Source organism: Oncorhynchus gorbuscha, linkage group LG09 (genome assembly GCF_021184085.1).
Source record: "Oncorhynchus gorbuscha isolate QuinsamMale2020 ecotype Even-year linkage group LG09, OgorEven_v1.0, whole genome shotgun sequence".
In the NCBI taxonomy this organism is placed as follows: Eukaryota; Metazoa; Chordata; class Actinopteri; order Salmoniformes; family Salmonidae; genus Oncorhynchus; species Oncorhynchus gorbuscha.
In genome coordinates this window covers 10,996,267-11,023,163 of record NC_060181.1, presented here as the reverse complement: position 1 = coordinate 11,023,163, position 26,897 = coordinate 10,996,267, and the positions used below count along the sequence as shown (strand labels likewise).

Genomic DNA, 26,897 nt, shown 5'->3' with positions numbered 1-26,897 from the left:
GTGTGTGCGTGCGTGCGTGCGTGCGCGTGCGCGTGTGTGTGTGTGTGTGTGTGTGTGTGTGTGTGTGTGTGTGTGTGTGTGTGTAGAATTACCTCCATAACTTTAATCAGATGTTTTTTTTCATTTATTTTATTTATATTAGAGGTCTTTGTTTGTTTCAGATTAGTTTCTATAACTGTAATTATCATTTCTCTCTCTGTTTCAGATTAGCCTCTTCCTTTTCCTGTCACTCTGATAACATACACTATTTTAGTTCATATTTAGTTTAACAACTAACCCCTCCCCTTCCATCTTTCTTTCTCTCCATAGTTCCAGAGATGAAGGTCAACCCTATAGCGGTGGGCGTATCATTCACCACGGAAGCGCCCCTCCCCTTCTCTACCACCCAGGCCACTGGCCCCGCCCCCTCGGCCCCACCTGTAGCCGAGCCCAGCCCTAAAGTTGACGTCCTTCCTACCCCACTACCCACTGAGGGAGAGGGGGAGAGAGTCCTTCCTACCCCACTACCCACTGAGGGAGAGGGGGAGAGAGTCCTTCTTACCCCACCTCCCACTGAGGGAGAAGGGGAGAGCGGGGTAGAATGGGAGAGAGAACAAGAGAGGGAGAGGGAACAAGAGAAGGATAGGGAACAAGAGAAGGAGAGAGAACAAGAGAAGGAGAGGGAACAAGAGAAGGAGAGGGAACAAGAGAAGGAGAGAGAACAAGAGAAGGAGAGGGAACGAGAGAAGGAGAGAGAACAAGAGAAGGAGAGGGAACAAGAGAAGGAGAGGGAACAAGAGAAGGAGAGGGAACAAGAGAAGGAGAGGGAACAAGAGAGGGAGAGGGAACAAGAGAAGGAGAGGGAACAAGAGAAGGAGAGGGAACAAGAGAAGGAAAGGGAACAAGAGAAGGAGAGGGAACAAGAGAGGGAGAGGGAACAAGAGAAGGAGAGAGAAAAAGAGAGGGAGAGGGAACGAGAGAGGGAGAGGGAACGAGAGAGGGAGAGAGAACGAGAGAGGGAGAGAGAACGAGAGAGGGAGAGAGAACGAGAGAGGGAGAGAGAACGAGAGAGGGTGAGAGAACGAGAAAGAGAGAGGATACGGGAAAGAGAAGATGAAAGAGAGAAGGCGAGAGCCGCCCAGACTACCATTTTCCCCCGCGGCCCTGCAGCTCTTCCCATGGCAACCACCAGTTTGGCGGCGACTCCGGCGGAGCGTGCAGCGCCCTCTAGCGGCATGGAGGACCTGGGCACCACAGAAGAAGAGGACAAGGATGTTTACCTGTCCCCAGACCCCACCACCAGTTTACTTATGGTGACCACCACAGAAGAAGAAGAAGTGACCACTACTGAGACAGAGACCACACCCATCCCAGAGACAACAGCTCCACCCACTACGACTGGCCCAGCCCCAGCTGAGAGGTCTAGCTCCGCCCCCTTCAGGCCCAGGGTTCCTGTGACCTTGCCTACTAAAGCTGCACCCACAGAGAAGAGCACACGTCCCCAGCCACCCTCTACAACGGTGTGTGTGTGTGTGTGTGTGTGTCCTGTGTGAATGTGTCATCACATGTGGAGTGAAAGACACAGGTGGGCCTCGTTAAGGGAGCTGATCCTTGTTAGTTGCATCGTTAATGATTCATTACATGATTAGAATCCAGATAAATGGACTGGAGCCAGTGGAGGCTGCTGAGGGGAGGACGGCTCATAATAATGACTGGGACGGAGCGAACGGAATGCCATCAAACACCTGGAAACCATGGAAACCAAGTGTTTAATGTATTTGATACCATTCCACCTGTTACGCTCCAGTCATTACAACGAGCCCATCCTCCCCAATTAAGGCGCCACCAGCCTCCTGTGGCAAACGCACATAATGTGTTCTCTATCTGATGTGTTCAGTGAACTGACATGGTCCCTGTATTTCTCTCAGAATAATGAGTTGGGGGTTAACGGACCCAGCGGAGACTTTGAGATCCGTGAGGAGGACCGTCGTCAGGGAAACCAGGTTGTTGGGCGTGGCGTGGAGACGGGAGCGGAGCCTGATCTGATTGGCAACACGATCAACACGGGAAGTTCTGCCGCTCAACTTCCTCAGAAGAACATCCTGGAGAGGAAGGAGGTCCTGATAGGTGAGTCTCTCTCACTCCATCTCTCTCTTTGCCTCATCTAATCTGTCACTCCATCTCTCTCTTTGCCTCATCTAATCTGTCACTCCATCTCTCTTTTCCTCTCTTCTAATCTGTCACTCCATCTCTCTCTTTGCCTCATCTAATCTGTCACTCCAATCTGTCACTCCATCTCTCTCTTTCTCTCATCTAATCTGTCACTCCATCTCTCTCTTTGCCTCATCTAATCTGTCACTCCATCTCTCTCTTTGCCTCATCTAATCTGTCACTCCATCTCGCTCTTTTCCTCTTCTAATCTGTCACTCCATCTCTCTCTTTCTCTCTTCTAATCTGTCACTCCATCTCTCTCTTTGCCTCATCTAATCTGTCACTCCATCTCTCTCTTTTCCTCTTCTAATCTGTCACTCCATCTCTCTCTTTCTCTCATCTAATCTGTCACTCCATCTCTCTCTTTGCCTCATCTAATCTGTCACACCATCTCTCTCTTTCTCTCTCTTTCTCTCTTCTAATCTGTCACTCCATCTCTCTTTTTCTCTCTTCTAATCTGTCACTCCATCTCTCTCTTTGCCTCATCTAATCTGTCACTCCATCTCTCTCTTTCTCTCTTCTAATCTGTCACTCCATCTCTCTCTTTTTCTCATCTAATCTGTCACTCCATCTCTCTCTTTCTCTCTTCTAATCTGTCACTCCATCTCTCTCCTCATCTAATCTGTCACACCATCTTCTAATCTGTCACTCCATCTCTCTCTTTCTCTCTTCTAATCTGTCACTCCATCTCTCTCTTTGCCTCATCTAATCTGTCACTCCATCTCTCTCTTTCTCTCTTCTAATCTGTCACTCCATCTCTCTCTTTCTCTTTTCTAATCTGTCACTCCATCTCTCTCTTTCTCTCTTCTAATCTGTCACACCATCTCTCTCTTTGCCTCTTCTAATCTGTCACACCATCTCTCTCTCTCTCTCTCTCTGAAAATTCAATATTTTGGTAATTAAAAAGGAAGATATTTCACAGTGGTTTAGATGGTACAATGATTCTCTACACTATATATTGCTTGTTTTGTCACATAAACTGAAATTAGGCAACGCAACCAGGAAATGGTGGAGTGACTTCTGCACATTGCATCTTTAACTCACTCAATTTACCATGCCGAGTGTGATTATATTCAATTTGAATCCATTTAGATTAGCTAATCTCCAGTAGGCCAATAGAAGCCGTTGGTCAGCACCACATGGTGTGTTTGTTTCTGGTCTAATCTCCAGTAGGCCAATAGAAGCCGTGGGTCAGCACCACATGGTGTGTTTGTTTCTGGTCTAATCTCCAGTAGGCCAATAGAAGCCGTGGGTCAGCACCACATGGTGTGTTTGTTTCTGGTCTAATCTCCAGTAGGCCAATAGAAGCCGTTGGTCAGCACCACATGGTGTGTTTGTTTCTGGTCTAATCTCCAGTAGGCCAATAGAAGCCGTTGGTCAGCACCACATGGTGTGTTTGTTTCTGGTCTAATCTCCAGTAGGCCAATAGAAGCCGTGGGTCAGCACCACATGGTGTGTTTGTTTCTGGTCTAATCTCCAGTAGGCCAATAGAAGCCGTGGGTCAGCACCACATGGTGTGTTTGTTTCTGGTCTAATCTCCAGTAGGCCAATAGAAGCCGTGGTCAGCACCACATGGTGTGTTTGTTTCTGGTCTAATCTCCAGTAGGCCAATAGAAGCCGTTGGTCAGCACCACATGGTGTGTTTGTTTCTGGTCTAATCTCCAGTAGGCCAATAGAAGCCGTTGGTCAGCACCACATGGTGTGTTTGTTTCTGGTCTAATCTCCAGTAGGCCAATAGAAGCCGTTGGTCAGCACCACATGGTGTGTTTGTTTCTGGTCTAATCTCCAGTAGGCCAATAGAAGCCGTTGGTCAGCACCACATGGTGTGTTTGTTTCTGGTCTAATCTCCAGTAGGCCAATAGAAGCCGTTGGTCAGCACCACATGGTGTGTTTGTTTCTGGTCTAATCTCCAGTAGGCCAATAGAAGCCGTTGGTCAGCACCACATGGTGTGTTTGTTTCTGGTCTAATCTCCAGTAGGCCAATAGAAGCCGTTGGTCAGCACCACATGGTGTGTTTGTTTCTGGTCTAATCTCCAGTAGGCCAATAGAAGCCGTTGGTCAGCACCACATGGTGTGTTTGTTTCTGGTCTAATCTCCAGTAGGCCAATAGAAGCCGTGGGTCAGCACCACATGGTGTGTTTGTTTCTGGTCTAATCTCCAGTAGGCCAATAGAAGCCGTTGGTCAGCACCACATGGTGTGTTTGTTTCTGGTCTAATCTCCAGTAGGCCAATAGAAGCCGTTGGTCAGCACCACATGGTGTGTTTGTTTCTGGTCTAATCTCCAGTAGGCCAATAGAAGCCGTGGGTCAGCACCACATGGTGTGTTTGTTTCTGGTCTAATCTCCAGTAGGCCAATAGAAGCCGTTGGTCAGCACCACATGGTGTGTTTGTTTCTGGTCTAATCTCCAGTAGGCCAATAGAAGCCGTTGGTCAGCACCACATGGTGTGTTTGTTTCTGGTCTAATCTCCAGTAGGCCAATAGAAGCCGTTGGTCAGCACCACATGGTGTGTTTGTTTCTGGTCTAATCTCCAGTAGGCCAATAGAAGCCGTTGGTCAGCACCACATGGTGTGTTTGTTTCTGGTCTAATCTCCAGTAGGCCAATAGAAGCCGTGGGTCAGCACCACATGGTGTGTTTGTTTCTGGTCTAATCTCCAGTAGGCCAATAGAAGCCGTGGTCAGCACCACATGGTGTGTTTGTTTCTGGTCTAATCTCCAGTAGGCCAATAGAAGCCGTGGGTCAGCACCACATGGTGTGTTTGTTTCTGGTCTAATCTCCAGTAGGCCAATAGAAGCCGTGGGTCAGCACCACATGGTGTGTTTGTTTCTGGTCTAATCTCCAGTAGGCCAATAGAAGCTGGTCTAATCTCCAGTAGGGTCAGCACCACATGGTGTGTTTGTTTCTGGTCTAATCTCCAGTAGGCCAATAGAAGCCGTGGGTCAGCACCACATGGTGTGTTTGTTTCTGGTCTAATCTCCAGTAGGCCAATAGAAGCCGTGGGTCAGCACCACATGGTGTGTTTGTTTCTGGTCTAATCTCCAGTAGGCCAATAGAAGCCGTTGGTCAGCACCACATGGTGTGTTTGTTTCTGGTCTAATCTCCAGTAGGCCAATAGAAGCCGTGGGTCAGCACCACATGGTGTGTTTGTTTCTGGTCTAATCTCCAGTAGGCCAATAGAAGCCGTGGGTCAGCACCACATGGTGTGTTTGTTTCTGGTCTAATCTCCAGTAGGCCAATAGAAGCCGTTGGTCAGCACCACATGGTGTGTTTGTTTCTGGTCTAATCTCCAGTAGGCCAATAGAAGCCAGCCCAGTCACGGTTGGTCAGCACCACATGGTGTGTTTGTTTCTGGTCTAATCTCCAGTAGGCCAATAGAAGCCGTCCTTCAGCACCACATGGTGTGTTTGTTTCTGGTCTAATCTCCAGTAGGCCAATAGAAGCCGTTGGTCAGCACCACATGGTGTGTTTGTTTCTGGTCTAATCTCCAGTAGGCCAATAGAAGCCGTGGGTCAGCACCACATGGTGTGTTTGTTTCTGGTCTAATCTCCAGTAGGCCAATAGAAGCCGTGGGTCAGCACCACATGGTGTGTTTGTTTCTGGTCTAATCTCCAGTAGGCCAATAGAAGCCTGGGTCAGCACCACATGGTGTGTTTGTTTCTGGTCTAATCTCCAGTAGGCCAATAGAAGCCGTGGGTCAACCCACCTGGACCACATGGTGTGTTTGTTTCTGGTCTAATCTCCAGTAGGCCAATAGAAGCCGTGGGTCAGCACCACATGGTGTGTTTGTTTCTGGTCTAATCTCCAGTAGGCCAATAGAAGCCGTGGGTCAGCACCACATGGTGTGTTTGTTTCTGGTCTAATCTCCAGTAGGCCAATAGAAGCCGTGGGTCAGCACCACATGGTGTGTTTGTTTCTGGTCTAATCTCCAGTAGGCCAATAGAAGCCGTGGGTCAGCACCACATGGTGTGTTTGTTTCTGGTCTAATCTCCAGTAGGCCAATAGAAGCCGTGGTCAGCACCACATGGTGTGTTTGTTTCTGGATCTAATGCAACAGTGGTTGGGCTTGATTACAACAACGACGAGACGGCCTACAGGGAGGAGGTGAGGGCCCTTGGAGTGTGGTGTCAGGAAAATAATCTCCAGTAGGCCAATAGAAGATTGTGGGTCAGCACCACATGGTGTGTTTGTTTCTGGTCTAATCTCCAGTAGGCCAATAGAAGCCGTGGGTCAGCACCACATGGTGTGTTTGTTTCTGGTCTAATCTCCAGTAGGCCAATAGAAGCCGTCCACTCAGCACCACATGGTGTGTTTGTTTCTGGTCTAATCTCCAGTAGGCCAATAGAAGCCGTGGGTCAGTATCACCACATGGTGTGTTTGTTTCTGGTCTAATCTCCAGTAGGCCAATAGAAGCCGTTGGTCAGCACCACATGGTGTGTTTGTTTCTGGTCTAATCTCAGTAGGCCAATAGAAGCCACCCGTCAGCACCACATGGTGTGTTTGTTTCTGGTCTAATCTCCAGTAGGCCAATAGAAGCCGTGGGTCAGCACCACATGGTGTGTTTGTTTCTGGTCTAATCTCCAGTAGGCCAATAGAAGCCGTGGGTCAGCACCACATGGTGTGTTTGTTTCTGGTCTGGGACCGAGAGACTGAAAACAATCTCCAGTAGGCCAATAGAAGCCTGGGTCAGCACCACATGGTGTGTTTGTTTCTGGTCTAATCTCCAGTAGGCCAATAGAAGCAATGGGTCAGCACCACATGGTGTGTTTGTTTCTGGTCTAATCTCCAGTAGGCCAATAGAAGCCGTTAGTCAGCACCACATGGTGTGTTTGTTTCTGGTCTAATCTCCAGTAGGCCAATAGAAGTTTACTCAGCACCACATGGTGTGTTTGTTTCTGGTCTAATCTCCAGTAGGCCAATAGAAGCTCTGGGTCAGCACCACATGGTGTGTTTGTTTCTGGTCTAATCTCCAGTAGGCCAATAGAAGCCGTGGGTCAGCACCACATGGTGTGTTTGTTTCTGGTCTAATCTCCAGTAGGCCAATAGAAGCCGTGGGTCAGCACCACATGGTGTGTTTGTTTCTGGTCTAATCTCCAGTAGGCCAATAGAAGCCGTGGGTCAGCACCACATGGTGTGTTTGTTTCTGGTCTAATCTCCAGTAGGCCAATAGAAGCCGTGGGTCAGCACCACATGGTGTGTTTGTTTCTGGTCTAATCTCCAGTAGGCCAATAGAAGCCGTGGGTCAGCACCACATGGTGTGTTTGTTTCTGGTCTAATCTCCAGTAGGCCAATAGAAGCCGTGGGTCAGCACCACATGGTGTGTTTGTTTCTGGTCTAATCTCCAGTAGGCCAATAGAAGCCGTGGGTCAGCACCACATGGTGTGTTTGTTTCTGGTCTAATCTCCAGTAGGCCAATAGAAGCCGTGGGTCAGCACCACATGGTGTGTTTGTTTCTGGTCTAATCTCCAGTAGGCCAATAGAAGCCGTGGGTCAGCACCACATGGTGTGTTTGTTTCTGGTCTAATCTCCAGTAGGCCAATAGAAGCCGTGGGTCAGCACCACATGGTGTGTTTGTTTCTGGTCTAATCTCCAGTAGGCCAATAGAAGCCGTGGGTCAGCACCACATGGTGTGTTTGTTTCTGGTGGTTTCTTTACATCTTCTGTCTTATTTAGAATAACTTCTACAATGTTTGACCATATTTCTCTCTCTCCATCCCTCCCTCGCTCTCTCCCTGTCCCTCCCTCTCGCTCTCTGCCCGTCCCTCTCTCTCGCTCTCTCCCCATCCCTCCCTCTCTCTCTCCCCCCTCCCTCTCTCTCTCTCCCCATCCCTCCCTCACTCTCTCCCCATCCCTCCCTCTCTCTCCCTCCCTCGTTCTCTCCCCCTCCCTCGCTCTCTCCCCGTCCCTCCCTATCGCTCTCTCCCCATCCCTCCCTCACTCTCTCCCTATCCCTTCCTCACTTTCTCCCCATCCCTCCCTCACTCTCTCCCCATCCCTCCCTCCCCATCCCTCCCTCCCTCTCTCCCCGTCCCTCCCTCTCGCTCTCCCCCTGTCCCTCCCTCTCGCTCTCTCCCTGTCCCTCCCTCTCTCTCTCTCCCTGTCACTCCCTCTCTCTCTCCCTGTCCCTCCCTCTCGCTCTCTCCCTGTCCCTCCCTCACTCTCTCCCTATCCCTCCCTCACTCTCTCCCCATCCCTCCCTCACTCTCTTCCCATCCCTCCCTCCCCCGTCCCTCCCTCCCTCTCTCCCCGTCCCTCCCTGTCCCCTCCTCTCGCTCTCCCCCTGTCCCTCCCTCTCTCTCTCTCTCGCTCTCCCCATCCCTCCCTCACTCTCCCTCCCCATCCCTCCCTCCCCGTCCCTCCCTCCCTCCCTCTCCCACTGTCCCTCCCTCTCGCTCTCTCCCTGTCCCTCCCTCTCGCTCTCTCCCTGTCCCTCCCTCACTCTCTCCCTATCCCTCCCTCACTCTCTCCCCATCCCTCCCTCACTCTCTCCCCATCCCTCCCTCCCCGTCCCTCCCTCCCTCCCCGTCCCTCCCTCCCTCCCTCCCTCTCCCCCTGTCCCTCCCTCTCGCTCTCTCCCTGTCCCCCCTCTCTCTCTCTCCTGTCCCTCCCTCTCGCTCTCTCCCCATCCCTCCCTCCCCGTCCCTCCCTTTCTCTCTCTCCCCATCTCTCCCTCTCTCTCTCTCCCCGTCCCTCCCTCTCGCTCTCTCCCCATCCCTCCCTCTCGCTCTCTCCCCTTGTCCCTCCCTCTCTCCTCTTCCTTCCTTCCCTCCTGCTCTCCCCTCCCCCTCTCTCCTCTTCCTTCCTTCCTTCCTGCTCTCTCTCCCTCCATCTCTCCATCCACAGCGGTGATAGTGGGGGGCGTAGTGGGGGCTCTGTTTGCAGCGTTCCTGGTCATGCTGCTGGTGTACAGAATGAAGAAGAAAGATGAAGGCAGCTACACGCTGGAGGAACCCAAACAGACCACCGTCACCTACCAGAACCCTGACAAACAGGAGGAGTTCTACGCATGAGAGAGAGAGAGAGGGAAGGACAGGGAGAGAGCGAGAGGGAGGCACGGGGAGAGAGAGAGAGGGAAGGACAGGGAGAGAGCGAGAGGGAGGCACGGGGAGAGAGAGAGAGGGAAGGACAGGGAGAGAGCGAGAGGGAGGCACGGGGAGAGAGAGAGAGGGAAGGACGGAGAGAGCGAGAGGGAGGCACGGGGAGAGAGAGAGAGGGAGAGGGAGGGACAGGGAGAGAGCGAGAGAGAGGGAGAGGGAGGGACAGGGAGAGAGCGAGAGGGATCACTCCACCTCCTGTCTTGTCGCCTCACCTCTCCTTCCCATCTCTTCCTCCCTCTCCCCCATGTCAGTTGTTGTTAAGAGTGCCTGTCTCCATGGACTCCGAACTTTCTTAACAAAATAAAAAAATTAATGAACAAAAATATATAAGCTGAAAAAATAACCCTAAACACATGATATACACATTTGTTTTTTAAAGTAAATGTTATGAATATTATACAATTATTGTTCTTATGTAATTAATTCATTTTTGTTTGTTTGTAAAAACACAAGCTCTTATTCCAGCACAGTACTCCTCTGTCTGTTCCACTGAGCAAATGAGCCAAGAGAGAGAGGGATGATGGGAGAAGGAGGTAGGAGGGAGAGAGGTGTCATCTGATTGGCCACACAGATACTGGGGTCAAAGGTTAGAGGAAAGCTCACTATTGTATTGCCTTCCATTGTCCTTGTACACACACACACACACACACGCACGCACGCACGCACGCACGCACGCACGCACGCACGCACACACACACACACACACACACACACACACACACACACACACACACACAGCTTGGACCCCTCTCTCTGTGCTTGGTCAATCAGAGTAGGGGAACCCTACCACAACGCTCTGACAACCTCAAGACAAGGTTGCGGCAACATTCACTGTTAGTTAGCAAAGGATTCTAACCAGGGATGTAGTGGTAGATATGACACCTGAGCATAGTAGATGTGTTAACACTGTTCACTAAGTAAATGGGTGTTTAAACAATAGTTAACACTGTTCACTAAGTAAATGGGTGTTTAAACAACAACAGTGTTCACCAAGTAAAGGGGTGTTTAAACAACAACACTGTTCACCAAGTAAATGGGTGTTTAAACAACAACACTGTTCACCAAGTAAATGGGTGTTTAAACAACAACACTGTTCACCAAGTAAAGGGGTGTTTAAACAATAGTTTACGAGCGTTTACCCTCCTACATCCCTGGGTCGTATTCATTAAAGCAGCAAATGAAGAAAACTAATGGAAACGGGGAGAGGGACTATCTGGCCTTGTCCTGTAACTAATGGAAACAGGGAGAGGGACTATCTGGCCTTGTCCTGTAACTAATGGAAACAGGGAGAGGGACTATCTGGCCTTGTCCTGTAACTAATGGAAACAGGGAGAGGGACTATCTGGCCTTGTCCTGTAACTAATGGAAACAGGGAGAGGGACTATCTGGCCTTGTCCTGTAACTAATGGAAACAGGGAGAGGGACTATCTGGCCTTGTCCTGTAACTAATGGAAACGGGGAGAGGGTCTATCTGGCCTTGTCCTGTAACTAATGGAAACGGGGAGAGGGACTATCTGGCCTTGTCCTGTAACTAATGGAAACGGGGAGAGGGACTATCTGGCATTGTCCTGTAAATAATGGAAACGGGGAGAGGGTCTATCTGGCCTTGTCCTGTAACTAATGGAAACGGGGAGAGGGACTATCTGGCCTTGTCCTGTAACTAATGGAAACGGGGAGAGGGACTATCTGGCCTTGTCCTGTAACTAATGGAAACGGGGAGAGGGACTATCTAGCCTTGTCCTGTAACTAATGGAAACGGGGAGAGGGACTATCTGGCCTTGTCCTGTAACTAATGGAAACGGGGAGAGGGACTATCTGGCCTTGTCCTGTAACTAATGGAAACGGGGAGAGGGACTATCTGGCCTTGTCCTGTAACTAATGGAAACGGGGAGAGGGACTATCTGGCCTTGTCCTGTAACTAATGGAAACGGGGAGAGGGACTATCTAGCCTTGTCCTGTAACTAATGGAAACGGGGAGAGGGACTATCTGGCCTTGTCCTGTAACTAATGGAAACGGGGAGAGGGACTATCTGGCCTTATCCTGTAACTAATGGAAACGGGGAGAGGGACTATCTGGCCTTGTCCTGTAAGAAATGCTCATATCCGGGTTTCCATTGCAAAACATTTTCCAACATTGTCCATTGCGTGTGTTAATGAATAGGACCCTGATGCTGTATGCCAACACAGGGATAGTGGCTAGTTGTCTGGTCTGCTCCTTTACACTGTACAAAAGTGATTAGTGATATTGATAATCAATAATGTGTCAATGTTCCAGGCTGGTTGGTGAATGATGATACTGGTAATACTGCAACAGGAGGATGTAGTTTATATGGAAATTTCATTGTCTGTCATTGTCACTCTAACTACGATCGATGTCTATATCACGTCAGTCTGTGGTATTAACTACGATCGATGTCTATATCATGTCTGTCTGTCTGTGGTATTAACTACGATCGATGTCTATATCATGTCAGTCTGTGGTATTAACTACGATCGATGTCTATATCATGTCAGTCTGTGGTATTAACTACGATCGATGTCTATATCATGTCTGTCTATCTGTCTGTGGTATTAACTACGATCGATGTTTCTATATCATGTCAGTCTGTGGTATTAACTACGATCGATGTTTCTATCTCATGTCTGTCTGTGGTATTAACTACGATCGATGTCTATATCATGTCTGTCTGTCTGTGGTATTAACTACGATCGATGTCTATATCATGTCTGTCTGTGGTATTAACTACGATCGATGTCTATATCATGTCTGTCTGTGGTATTAACTACGATCGATGTTTCTATCTCATGTCTGTCTGTGGTATTAACTACGATCGATGTTTCTATCTCATGTCTGTCTGTGGTATTAACTACAATTGATGTCTATATCACGTCTGTCTGTCTGTGGTATTAACTACGATCGATGTCTATATCATGTCAGTCTGTGGCACTGTGCTCTCAACACACGCAGGCATGCGCTATATAAGCACACACACACACACACACACAAGCACGTGTTCACACACTGAACACAAACATACATATCACTCAACATATCATTGACTAAATATACATCAATCACATCACTCAACATATCATTGACTAAATATACATCAATCACATCACTCAACATATCATTGACTAAATATACATCAATCACATCACTCAACATATCATTGACTAAATATACATAATTCATATCACTCAACATATCATTGACTAAATATACGTTTCATATCACTCAACATATCATTGACTAAATATACATCAATCACATCACTCAACATATCATTGATTAAATATACGTCATTCATATCACTCAACATATCATTGATTAAATATACGTTTCATATCACTCAACATATCATTGATTAAATATACGTCATTCATATCACTCAACATATCATTGTCCTCATCAGACAAGGTGGTTTCAGTACGTTATTGATAAGACATCAATCCGTTTCAGGTTGGTTAGAGTTTGGTCCGTTGTGTATAAGCAAAATCTGTATCCATCCAATCACCTGCATGGTTTTTCTTTCTCTTATTCCATTGGTTGTCTGTCTGGGGGTGGGGTTCTTTTTAACTGTGAGGGTGGGACTTACGATGCTGGAAGTGACTCTTCAAGTAGAAGTTGTCCATCGGTAGGTGTGGGGACAGGTGTTTGGGTGGGGGCTGTGGGTGGGTGTGGGGACAGGCGTTTGGGTGGGGGCTGTGGGTAGGTGTGGTGACAGGCGTTTGGGTGGGGGCTGTGGGTAGGTGTGGTGACAGGCGTTTGGGTGGGGGCTGTGGGTAGGTGTGGTGACAGGCGTTTAGGTGGGGGCTGTGGGTAGGTGTGGTGAATCGTTCAGGTGGGGGCTGTGGGTAGGTGTGGTGACAGGCGTTTGGGTGGGGGCTGTGGGTAGGTGTGGTGACAGGTGTTTGGGTGGGTGTGGGGACAGGCGTTTGGGTGGGGGCTGTGGGTAGGTGTGGTGACAGGCGTTTGGGTGGGGGCTGTGGGTAGGTGTGGTGACAGGTGTTTGGGTGGGGGCTGTGGGTGGGTGTGGGGACAGGCGTTTGGGTGGGGGCTGTGGGTAGGTGTGGTGACAGGCGTTTGGGTGGGGGCTGTGGGTAGGTGTGGTGACAGGCGTTTGGGTGGGGGCTGTGGGTAGGTGTGGGGACAGGCGTTTGGGTGGGGGCTGTGGGTAGGTGTGGTGACAATTTGGGTGGGGGCTGTGGGTAGGTGTGGTGACAGGCGTTTGGGTGGGGGCTGATTAGGTGTGGTGACAGGCGTTTGGGTGGGGGCTGTGGGTAGGTGTGTGACAGGCGTTTAGGTGGGGGCTGTGGGTAGGTGTGAGGACAGGCGTTTGGGTGGGGGCTGTGGGTAGGTGTAGTGACAGGCGTTTGGGTGGGGGCTGTGGGTAGGTGTGTGACAGGCGTTTGGGTGGGGGCTGTGGGTCCAATGTGGTGACAGGCGTTTTTCTGGGGGCTGTGGGTAGGTGTGGGGACAGGCGTTTGGGTGGGGGCTGTGGGGGTGTGGGGACAGGCGTTTGGGTGGGGGTGGGACTTACGATGCTGTGGGTAGGTGTGGTGACAGGTGTTTGGGTGGGGGCTGTGGGTGGGTGTGGGGACAGGCGTTTGGGTGGGGGCTGTGGGTAGGTGTGGTGACAGGCGTTTGGGTGGGGGCTGTGGGTAGGTGTGGTGACAGGCGTTTGGGTGGGGGCTGTGGGTAGGTGTGGGGACAGGCGTTTGGGTGGGGGCTGTGGGTAGGTGTGGTGACAAGCGTTTGGGTGGGGGCTGTGGGTAGGTGTGGTGACAGGCGTTTGGGTGGGGGCTGTGGGTAGGTGTGGTGACAGGCGTTTGGGTGGGGGCTGTGGGTAGGTGTGGTGACAGGCGTTTAGGTGGGGGCTGTGGGTAGGTGTGAGGACAGGCGTTTGGGTGGGGGCTGTGGGTAGGTGTAGTGACAGGCGTTTGGGTGGGGGCTGTGGGTAGGTGTGGTGACAGGCGTTTGGGTGGGGGCTGTGGGTAGGTGTGGTGACAGGCGTTTGGGTGGGGGCTGTGGGTAGGTGTGGGGACAGGCGTTTGGGTGGGGGCTGTGGGTAGGTGTGGGGACAGGCGTTTGGGTGGGGGCTGTGGGTAGGTGTGGGGACAGGCGTTTGGGTGGGGGCTGTGGGTAGTTGTGGAAACAGGAGTTGTGCTTTCTATCTAAGATTGTAACAATAACCAACACAACAGTACGATACCATGCTAATAATACAACCAGGCTAATATATTATAATTTACTGTAGAACAACTGCATGGGAGTCAAACTATACTAGTGTGTGTGTGTGTGTGTGTGTGTGTGTGTGTGTGTGTGTGTGTGTGTGTGTGTGTGTGTGTGTGTGTGTGTGTGTGTGTGTGTGTGTGTGTGTGTGTGTGTGTGTGTGTGTGTGTGTGTGTGTGTGTGTGAGGGGTGTTCTCTGAGAGGAATGTACTGTAAGCAGGTGTGTATTTGACCTGTTCCAGCAGTTCTGACACTCTTCCATAGTCAGGTAGTCACACCTGTAGCCGTGTGTGTTGGTCTCACCTGTTCACTGCTGAATGTGGGGCTAGTCTGCTTTTTCATACAGTCTGTCTCTCTGTTTGTATTAGGACTGACTGACACACACATCACAGTGTGTGTGGGTATATGTGTGTGTGCGTGTGCGTGCCAAGCCGTATCCACGGTTACCCATCCTGTTTTTATACATGTCCATTTTTTTAAGGCTGAGTTTCTGTCATCGACTGCTGGGCGCCGGGAGACGGATCTCCTCGCAACAGCCCTGCCAAATAAAAGACCTCATTGGTTAACACACTGTGCTCTGTGATTTCATTGGCTGAGGCTGTGTGGGTGGAAGGAACATGAGGGAACATGACTGGTGGGGTGTAGAACTCTGAATATTGAATCGCAGTATCACATGGTTAACACTCTCCGGTGATCATTTAACTTCCTTATGTTATAAAATACATTTTTTACAGTTGGTCCCGTGTAGCTCAGTTGGTAGAGCATGTCCCTTGCAATGCCAGGGTTGTTGGTTCAATTCCCACTGGGGACTAATATGAAACTGTATAAACTCCCTACTGTAAGTCTGTCTGGGTAAGAGTGTGTCTGTTAAATAACTAACAAGACAAGTATGATTGTTTAGTGTGATTGTTCTCCAGCATATCATTAACGTTATGCTAGTAACCTATTACATCCCATAATAAGCACCAAGCTCCATTGACATAACGGTGCTGGTTTCTCATAAAAAAACTAGAGGATTTTACATTTTGTGGCTGTCGCCTTCAAAGTCCCGTTGGGTGTGTAAGGGCATTCTGCCCTGTGTTTATACCAGAGAACACAGGAGACTGCTTTGGTCAGAGGTTCATTTGTTTAATAAGGATTGCAAGCCGGAGTTTACACTTACAGTAATTTGCAAGTAACACACTCAGTACAAAAGATGGTGTTTTCCCTTTTTATCCTCTACTGAGGACCGCCCAAGGTGTTGTCCCTTCACTTTAATACCATATAAGCTCATAATTAATAGTTGCTAATACAAAGATGTCTCTGCTCGGCGGAGTTCAGCTCACTGTTGTTTGCAGTTAGTTTCCCAATCCTCCTTCCTCCTATTTCTATCGTGTGTTAGCAGATGTAGAACATCGTATCAACAGGAACTGAAAGTATAGTTTCAACACACAGATATCTGACTTTTGTTCAGTTGAAATCTTCATACACTTATGAAGTCTCTATCACTGATTCTTAATTTCAAGCTAAAGCAAAACATTAATCATTATACTTTTGTAATTACAGGTGTTCCTATAATGTATTATAAAAATGTATTTCAGGTGCTGCCATAGATTGACATGAGGGCTGCAGTCCTAACACGTTATTTCAGCCCTCGCGCTAGCCACTTTCCCTCGAGGGAATCCCTGTCGAAATGGGATAGAGTTCTAACACGTTATTTCAGCCCTCGCGCTAGCCACTTTCCCTCGGGGGAATCCCTGTCGAAACGGGATGGAGTTCTATTGCCATCTTAAGTGGACGTCACAACTTTGATCACTTGTGAGGTTGATGTGACCCACAATTCAATGCAAACTGTAGTCATGTGTATCCGGTGTCTGCGAGGTGCCAAATTTAATCAACATGGCTGCATTTTGGGCATTTCAGACAAAATTATGACGCTAGCTTTATTAAAAAATATAAATATAGATTACCTTTATATTAGCGTTGGCAAGTGGGAAGGATGCTCAAATTGGCTTAGTCTCGTAGTGAGGAGTTTATAAAATGTAGCTATCTTCATAAACATATTTGAAATGTTTTGGAATAAATGAGCAAACTATAAAACTATCTAGCCAGCTATGGGTAACTGTAACTAGCTACCTGGCAGAAGTGCTAGCTACATTAATAGCTTTAGGTTTGTTGTTTTTAAGCTCAACTTCAAGATTTCCACCAAGGACATTGCCTCATCACTCTACCTCAGTTGGGATTTTAAGGTACACTCAGATGTGACAATGTAAAATGTAATACCAAGGCTGAGGGTTTAAGGCCGAGAGCTGTCTACTTTGCATTTGGACTGCAAGAAAGCTCAAGGTCATTGGCCGCAGATAAAATTATGTCAAATAAATCACATTATATCTACTGCAGCTTTTGATTGGACTGATCATATCAACATTATAGCAAAGATTTTTATAACTTAACCAAGATAGACCACAGCCTGTCATTACCAAGTGATAAATTAATTTGCCTTTGCACTCCTTCTAAACAACGTGATTTAAAAAAAAAACTTTTAAAAAGGGTAAACTCTACAAATCTTTGTCCACTCTGTTCATAACATAGTGTGGTTTTGGGAACAGAAAATTGTAAATAAAATATTTAATATTTAATATTTAAAATATTTAATTGATAAGAAAATGTGCAGAATGTCGGCCAAAATCTGTCTTGTTCCATCTTCTCCCACTGCCGGCCAGAGGGCTACCCCTCACTACCATATTTGGTCGGGAGTGAAACGCCAAACGGATGCTTCACATTTATACCTCCTGCCTTTGGAAAGTATTCAGACCCATTGACTTTTTCCACATTGGACTTTTTCCACATTTTGTTACGTTACATCCTTATTCTCAAATTTATTAAATATTTGTTGTTTCTCAGCCATCTACACACGGAGACATAATGACAAAGAGAAAACAGGTTTTTAGATTTTTTTTTTCCAAATGTATTAAAGTTTTCAGACCCTTTGCTATGATACTCGACATTGAGTTCAGGTGCATCCTGTTTCCATTGATCATCCTTGAGATGTTTCTACAACTTGATTGGAGTCCACCTGTGGTAAATTAAATTGTTTGGACATGATTTGGAAAAGCACACACCTGTCTATATAAGGTCCCACAGTTGACAGTGCATGTCAGAGCAAAAACCAAGCCATGAGGTTGAAGGAATTATCTGTAGAGCTCCGAGACAGGATTGTGTCGATGCACAGATCTGGGGAAGGGTACCAAAACATTTCTGCAGCATTGAAGGTCCCCAAGAACACAGTGGCCTCCATCATTCTGCAGCATTGAAGGTCCCCAAGAACACAGTGACCTCCATCATTCTGCAGCATTGAAGGTCCCCAAGAACACAGTGGCCTCCATCATTCTGCAGCATTGAAGGTCCCCAAGAACACAGTGGCCTTCACCATTCTGCAGCATTGAAGGTCCCCAAGAACACAGTGGCCTCCATCATTCTGCAGCATTGAAGGTCCCCAAGAACACAGTGGCCTCCATCATTCTTAAATGGAAGAAGTTTGGAACCACAAAGACTCTTCCTACAGCTGGCCGCTCGGCCAAACTGAGCAATCGGGGGAAGTGACCAAGAACCCGATGGTCACTCTGACAGAGCTCCAGAGTTTCTCTGTGGAGATGGGAGAACCTTCCAGAAGGAGAACCATCTCTGCAGCACTCCACCAATCAGGCCTTTATGGAAGAGTAGCCAGATGGAAGCCACACCTCAGTTAAAGGCACTACAGCCCGCTTGGAGTTTGCCAAAAAAGCACCTAAAGGACTCTCAGACCATGAGAAACAAGATTCTTTGGTCTGATGAAACCAACAGGACCTTCCAACAGAACAACGACCCTAAGCACACAGCCAAGACTTCAGAACACGGGACTTCGTCTCTGAATGTCCTTGAGTGGCCCAGCCAGAGCCCGGTGTCACGAACCGGCTCGAAGCCCATAACAAAAAGGGAGACAACGTGGAGATAAAGAATGACAAAATATATTTATTAACTGAAGTAAACTAAATACAATTAACAATGGTGTGTGTGTAGTAGTCAGTAGTGTAAGTGAGTGGTTGTATGTATACGTGTGACAATGAGGGGTGTTGAAAGGTGCCAATGCAAACAAACAAAACAGCCACAAAAATGCCACAACCAAAATCTGTCTGTGTCTGGATGGAGAGAGTCTCCTCCATGAATGGGGAAGAGGTGCATTTATCCTGGGACACACCCGAGCCCAGGTGTGTCCCATTTCGCTGACGACCCTCCCAGCCCCGCCCACCGACATCTTATTGTCGTGTCTTTGGCTATGCCGGATTAAGTGATATGACATGCTATTCTATAAAATCCTTTCTCTGTAATTAATATTACCTGATTGAGCTAATCATGTAAATGTAATTAACTAGAAAGTCGGGGCACCACAAAATAATATTTATAGAGCAGTTATCTTCCGAATAAACTCTTAAAAACCTAGTCATATTTTACATCAATAGCAGTCAATATTAATCGTCACCTTATTTCAGTCTCATCTGAAAGATGTAAATTCTTGGTTATCTTCACAAACCCTGGCTAACAAGTTGAATGAATCAGCAATACAAAATTGGGTTTAATTATTTATTTACTAAATATCTAACTAATCACACAGAATTACATATACACAGAATAAATCATACCTTGATTACCAATTACGTCATAAAGCACGGTGGCTAGGAAAAACTCCCTAGAAAGGCCAAAACCTAGGAAGAAACCTTCTAGAGAGGAACCGGGCTATGTGGGGTGGCCCAGTCCTCTTCTGGCTGTGCTCGGGTAGAGATTATAACAGAACATGACCAAGATGTTCAAATGTTCATAAATGACCAGCATGGTCAAATAATAATAAGGCAGAACAGTTGAAACTGGAGCAGCAGCACAGTCAGGTGGACTGGGGACAGCAAATCTCTCATTTGGAGCCATCATGTCAGGTAGTCCTGGGGCAACGGTCCTAGGGCTCAGGTCCTCCTGAGAGAGAGAAAAGAAAGAGAGAATTAGAGAGTTCAGCATATGTGGGGTGGCCAGTCCTCTTCTGGCTGTGCCAGGGGTAGTGGAGATTATAACAGAACGTGGCCAAGATGTTCAAATGTTCATAAATGACCAGCATGGTTGAATAATAGTAAGGCAGAACAGTTGAAACTGGAGCAGGAGCATGGCCAGGTGGACTGGGGACAGCAAGGAGTCCTCATGTCAGGTAGTCCTGGGACATGGTCCTAGGGCCCAGGCCAGTTGAAACTGGAGCAGCAGCATGGCCAGGTATATTGGCCATGCTATCAATCCAGCATGACTTCTACTTTGGTGCATTCAAGACAACTCAGAACTCGGGAAAAAACGAGCTCCGACTGGAAAAAAATACATTTCGAACAGTCTTTCAACTCAGAATAAAAGTTCGGAACTCAGGTCTCTTTCTAAAGCTTGGACTTTCCCACCTGAAGATCACTGACATCATGATTCGACCTCATTTTACCCCGAGTTCCCAGTTGTCTTGAAAGGACCATAAATCCAGAGAATACCAGACTTTTGATGAGAAAGTTTGCCCACAAGAAGGACCGCCGTGCCACTTTCCTGTTCGTGAACTCAACAAGGTGAGTCCAAAAATTGCCGTCTCCCGCTTCAGAACTTATACTGTTCTGACTTGGTGGTGCACATGTAGCCTAAAGCCATTTGGAGAGAATTATCATCATGGAAAATTGGAAAATCTTTCATTGTCTGCTTATACGCCCCTGTTATTTATCCTACGGTTCTGACTTGGTGTACAGGGAGAACACAGTAAGAAAGGCCCGTGTTCTGAAATCTGTCAATGTCCATTTCAAAAGTGCTGAACACATAGTTATATCGTCACTCTGAACTTGCTCATTAATGTCAGAATCGAAAATGCCTCTTATCCCTTCATTGTTCCCTTATGCCATAGTTTGTACATCTCAATTGTTATATAGGTCTATCTCAGTGTCTTATACATCATTTTAGGCAATGTAGGAATTATGCATTTCTTTGTTTTGCATACTTTGTGTATTATAATTAGCTCATGTGCTTTTCTACAAGAAGAGGGGATACAATATAATGTTGTTGGGTCTGTAACCATGAAGAGGGGATACTATATAATGTTATTGGGTCTGTAACCATGAAGAGGGGATACTATATAATGTTATTGGGTCTGTAACCATGAAGAGGGGATACTAGTGATGTTGTTGGGTCTGGAACCATGAGGAGGGGATACTATATAATGTTGTTGGGTCTGTAACCATGAAGAGGGGATACTATATAATGTTGTTGGGTCTGTAACCATGAAGAGGGGATACTATATAATGTTGTTGGGTCTGTAACCATGAAGAGGGGATACTATATAATGTTGTTGGGTCTCTAACCATGAAGATGGGATACTATATAATGTTGTTGGGTCTGTTACCATGGAGATGGGATACTATGTAATGTTGTTGGGTCTATAACCATGGAGATGGGATATTATGTAATGTTGTTGGGTCTGTAACCATGAGGAGGGGATACTATATAATGTTGTTGGGTCTGTAACCATGGAGATGGGATACTATATAATGTTGTTGGGTTTGTAACCATGAAGATGGGATACTATATAATGTTGTTGGGTCTGTAACCATAAAGATGGGATACTATATAATGTTGTTGGGTCTGTAACCATGGAGATGGGATACTATATAATGTTGTTGGGTTTGTAACCATGAAGATGGGATACTATATAATGTTGTTGGGTTTGTAACCATGAAGATGGGATACTATATAATGTTGTTGGGTCTGTAACCATAAAGATGGGATACTATATAATGTTGTTGGGTCTGTAACCATGGAGATGGGATACTATATAATGTTGTTGGGTCTGTAACCATGAAGAGGGGATACTATATAATGTTGTTGGGTTTGTAACCATGAAGAGGGGATACTATATAATGTTGTTGGGTCTGTAACCATGAAGAGGGGATACTATATAATGTTGTTGGGTCTGTAACCATGAGGAGGGGATACTATATAATGTTGTTGGGTCTGTAACCATGAAGATGGGATACTATATAATGTTGTTGAGTCTCTAACCATGAAGATGGGATACTATATAATGTTGTTGGGTCTGTAACCATGGAGATGGGATACTATATAATGTTTTTAGGTCTGGAAACATGTTTGTCAGTGATCATTTAGTAATAGACTCATGTACAGTCATTTAATTTGTTATTGTCCTTCTGTAGCTCAGTTGGTAGAGCATGGCGCTTGTAACGCCAGGGTAGTGGGTTCGCCAGGGTAGTGGGTTCGACCACCCGGGTGGTCCCGGGTGGTCCCGGGTTCGATCCCCGGGACCACCCGGGACCACCCATACGTAGAATGTATGCACACATGACTGTAAGTCGCTTTGGATAAAAGCTGTCTGCTAAATGGCATATATTATTATATTATATATTATTGTGAGGTTTGTTTTGTTTGTGCAATGCGCTGTCTGTGCGCCGTTATATTGTCTATAAAAGTGGATCCTCGTGAATGTATTTTCCTTCCTTTTTAAGACCATATAGGCTGAATAAAATTCTTCAAATTGGAGGCTAACCGTGTCGCTCTCTCTCTCAGTGGTGACGTAAAGAAGAATAAAGTTAAGGCCTCAATATCTCGCAGATTTTATCTGAACTAACACCGATCGTAATTTCTGTTGGTGTTAGTTTTGAAAGTGCTGAACGAAGGACTACCTCGTCGCAGCTCGTTTGCCTGCACTTGCTTATATTTAGATCTACATTATAAACATTATAAATCTACTGAACATAAATGTAATGTTTCTGCATGGGGTAACAATTCAAAACTCACGTCTGCATTTGTTTTTATTTGAAGGAGAATGCGTTTTTTTTATCGAGTTACACAACAAGGAGTCAGTAGAAACAATATTTATTTATTTTTTAGCAAGTCAGCCGTGTCAGCTATGGTTTTTAAAAAGACAGTAAATGAGGCTGAATGATCATTTTCGCTGCCAGATGAGGCTCTGTTGATTTGCCAGGTGGAGCATTGGTGATGATTCACCCCGTGGTACTGAACAGGTAGCTCTGCTCTCAGGTACAGCCTCATGTAGGACATAACAGTTTGTCACCGGTATACACTCTACAAAAGAAAGGGTTCCTGGGGTATCCTTTAGAGGTTCTTCACATTGAAACTGTGGGGGAAGCCCTGGAAACCCCTTTTAATGGATACTTGAAGAACGTTTTGAAGAACGTTTTGAAGGACCTTTTGAAGAACGTTTTGAAGAATGTTTTGAAGGACGTTTGAAGAACGTTTTGAAGGACGTTTTGAAGGACGTTTTGAAGAACGTTTTGAAGCACGTTTTGAAGAACCTTTTGAAGAACGTTTTGAATAACCTTTTGAAGAACGTTTGAAGGACGTTTTGAAGGACGTTTTGAAGGACGTTTTGAAGAACTTTCCTTTGTATGTCTCCTCATCTGTATACCAATACCTATTGACATTCCTTTGTATGTCTCCTCATCTGTATACCAATACCAATTGACATTCCTTTGTATGTCTCCTCATCTGTATACCAATACCTATTGACATTCCTTTGTATGTCTCTTCATCTGTATACCAATACCTATTGACATTCCTTTGTATGTCTCCTCATCTGTATACCAATACCTATTGACATTCCTTTGTATGTCTCCTCATCTGTATACCAATACCTATTGACATTCCTTTGTATGTCTCCTCATCTGTATACCAATACCTATTGACATTCCTTTGTATGTCTCCTCATCTGCATACCAATACCTATTGACATTCCTTTGTATGTCTCCTCATCTGTATACCAATACCAATTGACATTCCTTTGTATGTCTCCTCATCTGTATACCTGCAGACACAGATGTGAGCAGTTCAGTCACATGCACCCAATACAGCCAGCCGTCAACATATTCTTACCTCTTTCTGGAACTGATATCCATTGAACTGTGTCCAGTCTCTGTTTTAGAAAGATTTTCACAAATATGAAGAGATAGATGGTATCATCGTAAAACAATATTTAGATCATACAAGGGACTAACCTGACCTTAAATTGAGGAGATCTTTAAATGTTTCATTTAAGTGCCTCCACTTGGTGTCCTTTAAAACCAAATGTTTCATTTAAGTGCCTCCACTTGGGGTCCTTTAAAACCAAATGTTTCATTTAAGTGCCTCCACTTGGTGTCCTTTAAACCCAAATGTTTCATTTAAGTGCCTCCACTTGGTGTCCTTTAAACCCAAATGTTTCATTTAAGTGCCTCTACTTGGTGTCCTTTAAACCCAAATGTTTCATTTAAGTGCCTCTACTTGGTATCCTTTAAACCCAAATGTTTCATTTAATGTCCTTTAAACCCAAATGTTTCATTTAAGTGCCTCTACTTGGTATCCTTTAAACCCAAATGTTTCATTTAAGTGCCTCTACTTGGTGTCCTTTAAACCCAAATGTTTCATTTAAGTGCCTTAAGTGTCCTTTAAACCCAAATGTTTCATTTAAGTGCCTCTACTTGGTATCCTTTAAACCCAAATGTTTCATTTAAGTGCCTCTACTTGGTGTCCTTTAAACCCAAATGTTTCATTTAAGTGCCTCTACTTGGTATCCTTTAAACCCAAATGTTTCATTTAAGTGCCTCCACTTGGTGTCCTTTAAACCCAAATGTTTCATTTAAGTGCCTCCACTTGGTGTCCTTTAAACCCAAATGTTTCAGGTGGGCAGTTAGGTTCCTGCAAGATCCCCCAACAACTAAGGAGGTTCTTCGATGAATCCCACCTCCTACGGGGTTCTGGGAAAAACCTTTTGGGGGACATTTTCAGTGCCAAGAACCCGAAGGTTCTTAGAAAGAACTTTGAGGATCTTAAAGGAACGTTTGTTGCATCACACATTTTTTTAGAGTGTAACTGAGTTGCTATAGTTAACAAAAAATACTTGTTAGTGTAATTACACTATGTAATAAGGACCCCTTAAAAGGAAGTGTTGCCCAGAGATAAGCTTGTTTTGGCGAGAAATTAACATGAATTTTGAATGAATATGAAAAGCGTATACTAAAATATGAGAATACTAAATGCAATGTCTCAAAATCCATATCCATCTGACCTCTATATTGTGTTTTGTCCTGTGGATTCGAGAAGATGAGATCAATGGGAAAGGGACCCTGTCAGGTAACCAATAGCCTTCATTCTTGCACAGAATCCAGAATACCTGATGTGATGCTATTTTCCTGATTTTTTACAACTTTTTTTCTCTGGCCTCTGCTGATTTAGTCACCCTGATGTTGACCATCTACAAGGGTAAAAAAACATTTTTGATTGGATTATGAGACATGGGGTTTGGACCATTGCTTTTCTTCCAGGATTATCGACACAATTAACATATTATTTTACCCATTGGTCAAAAGATGAGATTTTGATTGGACAACCTACATATGGAACAGACATATAGCACACACAAACATATCACTCTCAGAGACCTCTGAATCTCACATCAATAACCTCTACCTCCTAGACACTTGAGTAGAGCTGGGAGAATCAAATGTTTGGTCATACATGGATGGAGTTGCGTTGACTGGGTGATGCTGTGACACGCTGCACCCTCTGCTGTTTGATTATGGTATTACACCCCAGTCACCACATACCTCCACATACCCCATGCAAAATAATTTGTACTCATCCACTGGGGAAGGAGAGAGAAAGGGAGAGGTATGGGTATTGCTGCTAGTGCTTGCTGTACTTGTTTCCTTGTGAATGTAACTATAGAAACTAGTCTATAGTGTAGAGCTGCTATGAAGTGCGTTGTGTAGCTCTCGGCTCCCTCTGGTGGGTGATATGTAACTTACTGAAGATCATATTAAATAAAAGTATTTGAATTCCTATTACTACAAGAGCAGCACAAACACATTCTTGTAGGCAAACCATGTTGGGACGGCAGTGTAGCCTAGTGGTTAGAGCGTTGGACTAGTAATCGAATCCCCGAGCTGACAAGGTAAAAAGATCTGTTGTTCTGCCCCTGAACAAGGCAGTTAACCCACTGTTCCCTGGTAGGCCATCATTGAAAATAAGAATTTGTTCTTAACTGACTTAAATAAAAGTAAAAAGAAAATATCAATGCACTTTACAGATGAGCTGTAACTGATTGATTCTAGCTTTGCACACTCTTGGCATTCTCTCAACCAGCTTCACCTGGAATGCTTTTCCAACAGTCTTGAAGGAGTTCCCACATATGCTGAGCACTTGTTGGCTGATTTTCCTTCACTCTGCGGTCCAACTCATCCCAAACCATCTCAATTGAGTTGAGGTAGGGGGATTGTAGAGGCCAGGTCATCTGATGTAGCACTCCATCCCTCTCCTTCTTGATCAAATAGCCCCTGGAGGTGTGTTGGGTTGGTGTCCTGTTGAAAAACAAATGATAGTCCCACTAAGCACAAACCAGATGGGATGATGTATCGCTGCAGAATGCTGTGGTAGCCATGCTGGATAAATGTGCCTTGAATTCTAAATAAATCACTGACAGTGTCACCAGCAAAGCACCCCCACCCAATCACACTTCCTCCTCCATGCTTCACGGTGGGAACCACACATGCGGACATCATCCATTCACCTACACTGTCTCACAAAGACACGGAGGTTGGAACCAAAAATCTCAAATGTGGACTCTACAGACCAAAGGACAGATTTCCACCGGTCTAATGTCCATTGCTCATGTTTCTTGGCCCAAGCAAGTCTCTTCTTCTTATTGGTGTCCTTTAGTAGTGGTTTCTATACAGCAATTGGACCATGAAGGCCTGATTCATGCAATCTCCTCTGAACAGTTTATGTTGGGATGTGTCTTTACTTGAACTCTGTGAAGCATTTATTTGGGCTGCAATTTCTGAGGCTGGTATCTCTAACAAACTTATCCTCTGGGTTAACTGTGTATCATGACACAAGGCGAGACCCAGATGCAGATGGTTGGAGTCTTACAATGTTTATTAATCCAAAAGGAGTAGGCAAGAGAATGATCGTGGACAGGCAAAAGGTTAAACCCAGATCAGAGTCCACGAGGTACAGAGTGGCAAACAGGCTCGAGGTCAGGACAGGCAGGCGGGTACAGAGTCCAGAAACAGGCAAGGGTCAAAACCGGGAGGACTAGAAAAGGAGAATGCAAAAAGCAGGAGAACAGGAAAAATGCTGGTTGACTTGGAAATACATACAAGACGAACTGGCACAGAGAGACAGGAAACACAGGGATAAATACACTGGGGAAAATAAGTGACACCTGGAGGGGGTGGAGACAATCACAAGGACAGGTGAAACTGATCAGGGCATGACACTCTGGGTCTTCCTTTCCTGTGGCGTTTCCCATGAGAGCCAGTTAACCATCAACAGCGCTTGATGGTTGT

General features: G+C 46.1%; 1 protein-coding gene across 1 annotated transcript in view; it reads left to right on the top strand.

The window, feature by feature from the left end:
- The window catches only part of LOC124043080 (syndecan-3-like), a 43,679-nt gene extending 34,372 nt beyond the window's left edge, over positions 1-9,307 (top strand). The window contains exons 3-6 of the mRNA XM_046361253.1: positions 310-674; positions 990-1,499; positions 1,908-2,106; positions 9,031-9,307. Coding sequence (XP_046217209.1) covers positions 310-674; positions 990-1,499; positions 1,908-2,106; positions 9,031-9,197 — 1,241 coding nt within the window. The 3' untranslated portion in view covers positions 9,198-9,307. The remainder of the gene's footprint in view (positions 1-309; positions 675-989; positions 1,500-1,907; positions 2,107-9,030) is intronic.
- The last annotated feature ends 17,590 nt before the right edge of the window (positions 9,308-26,897 follow it).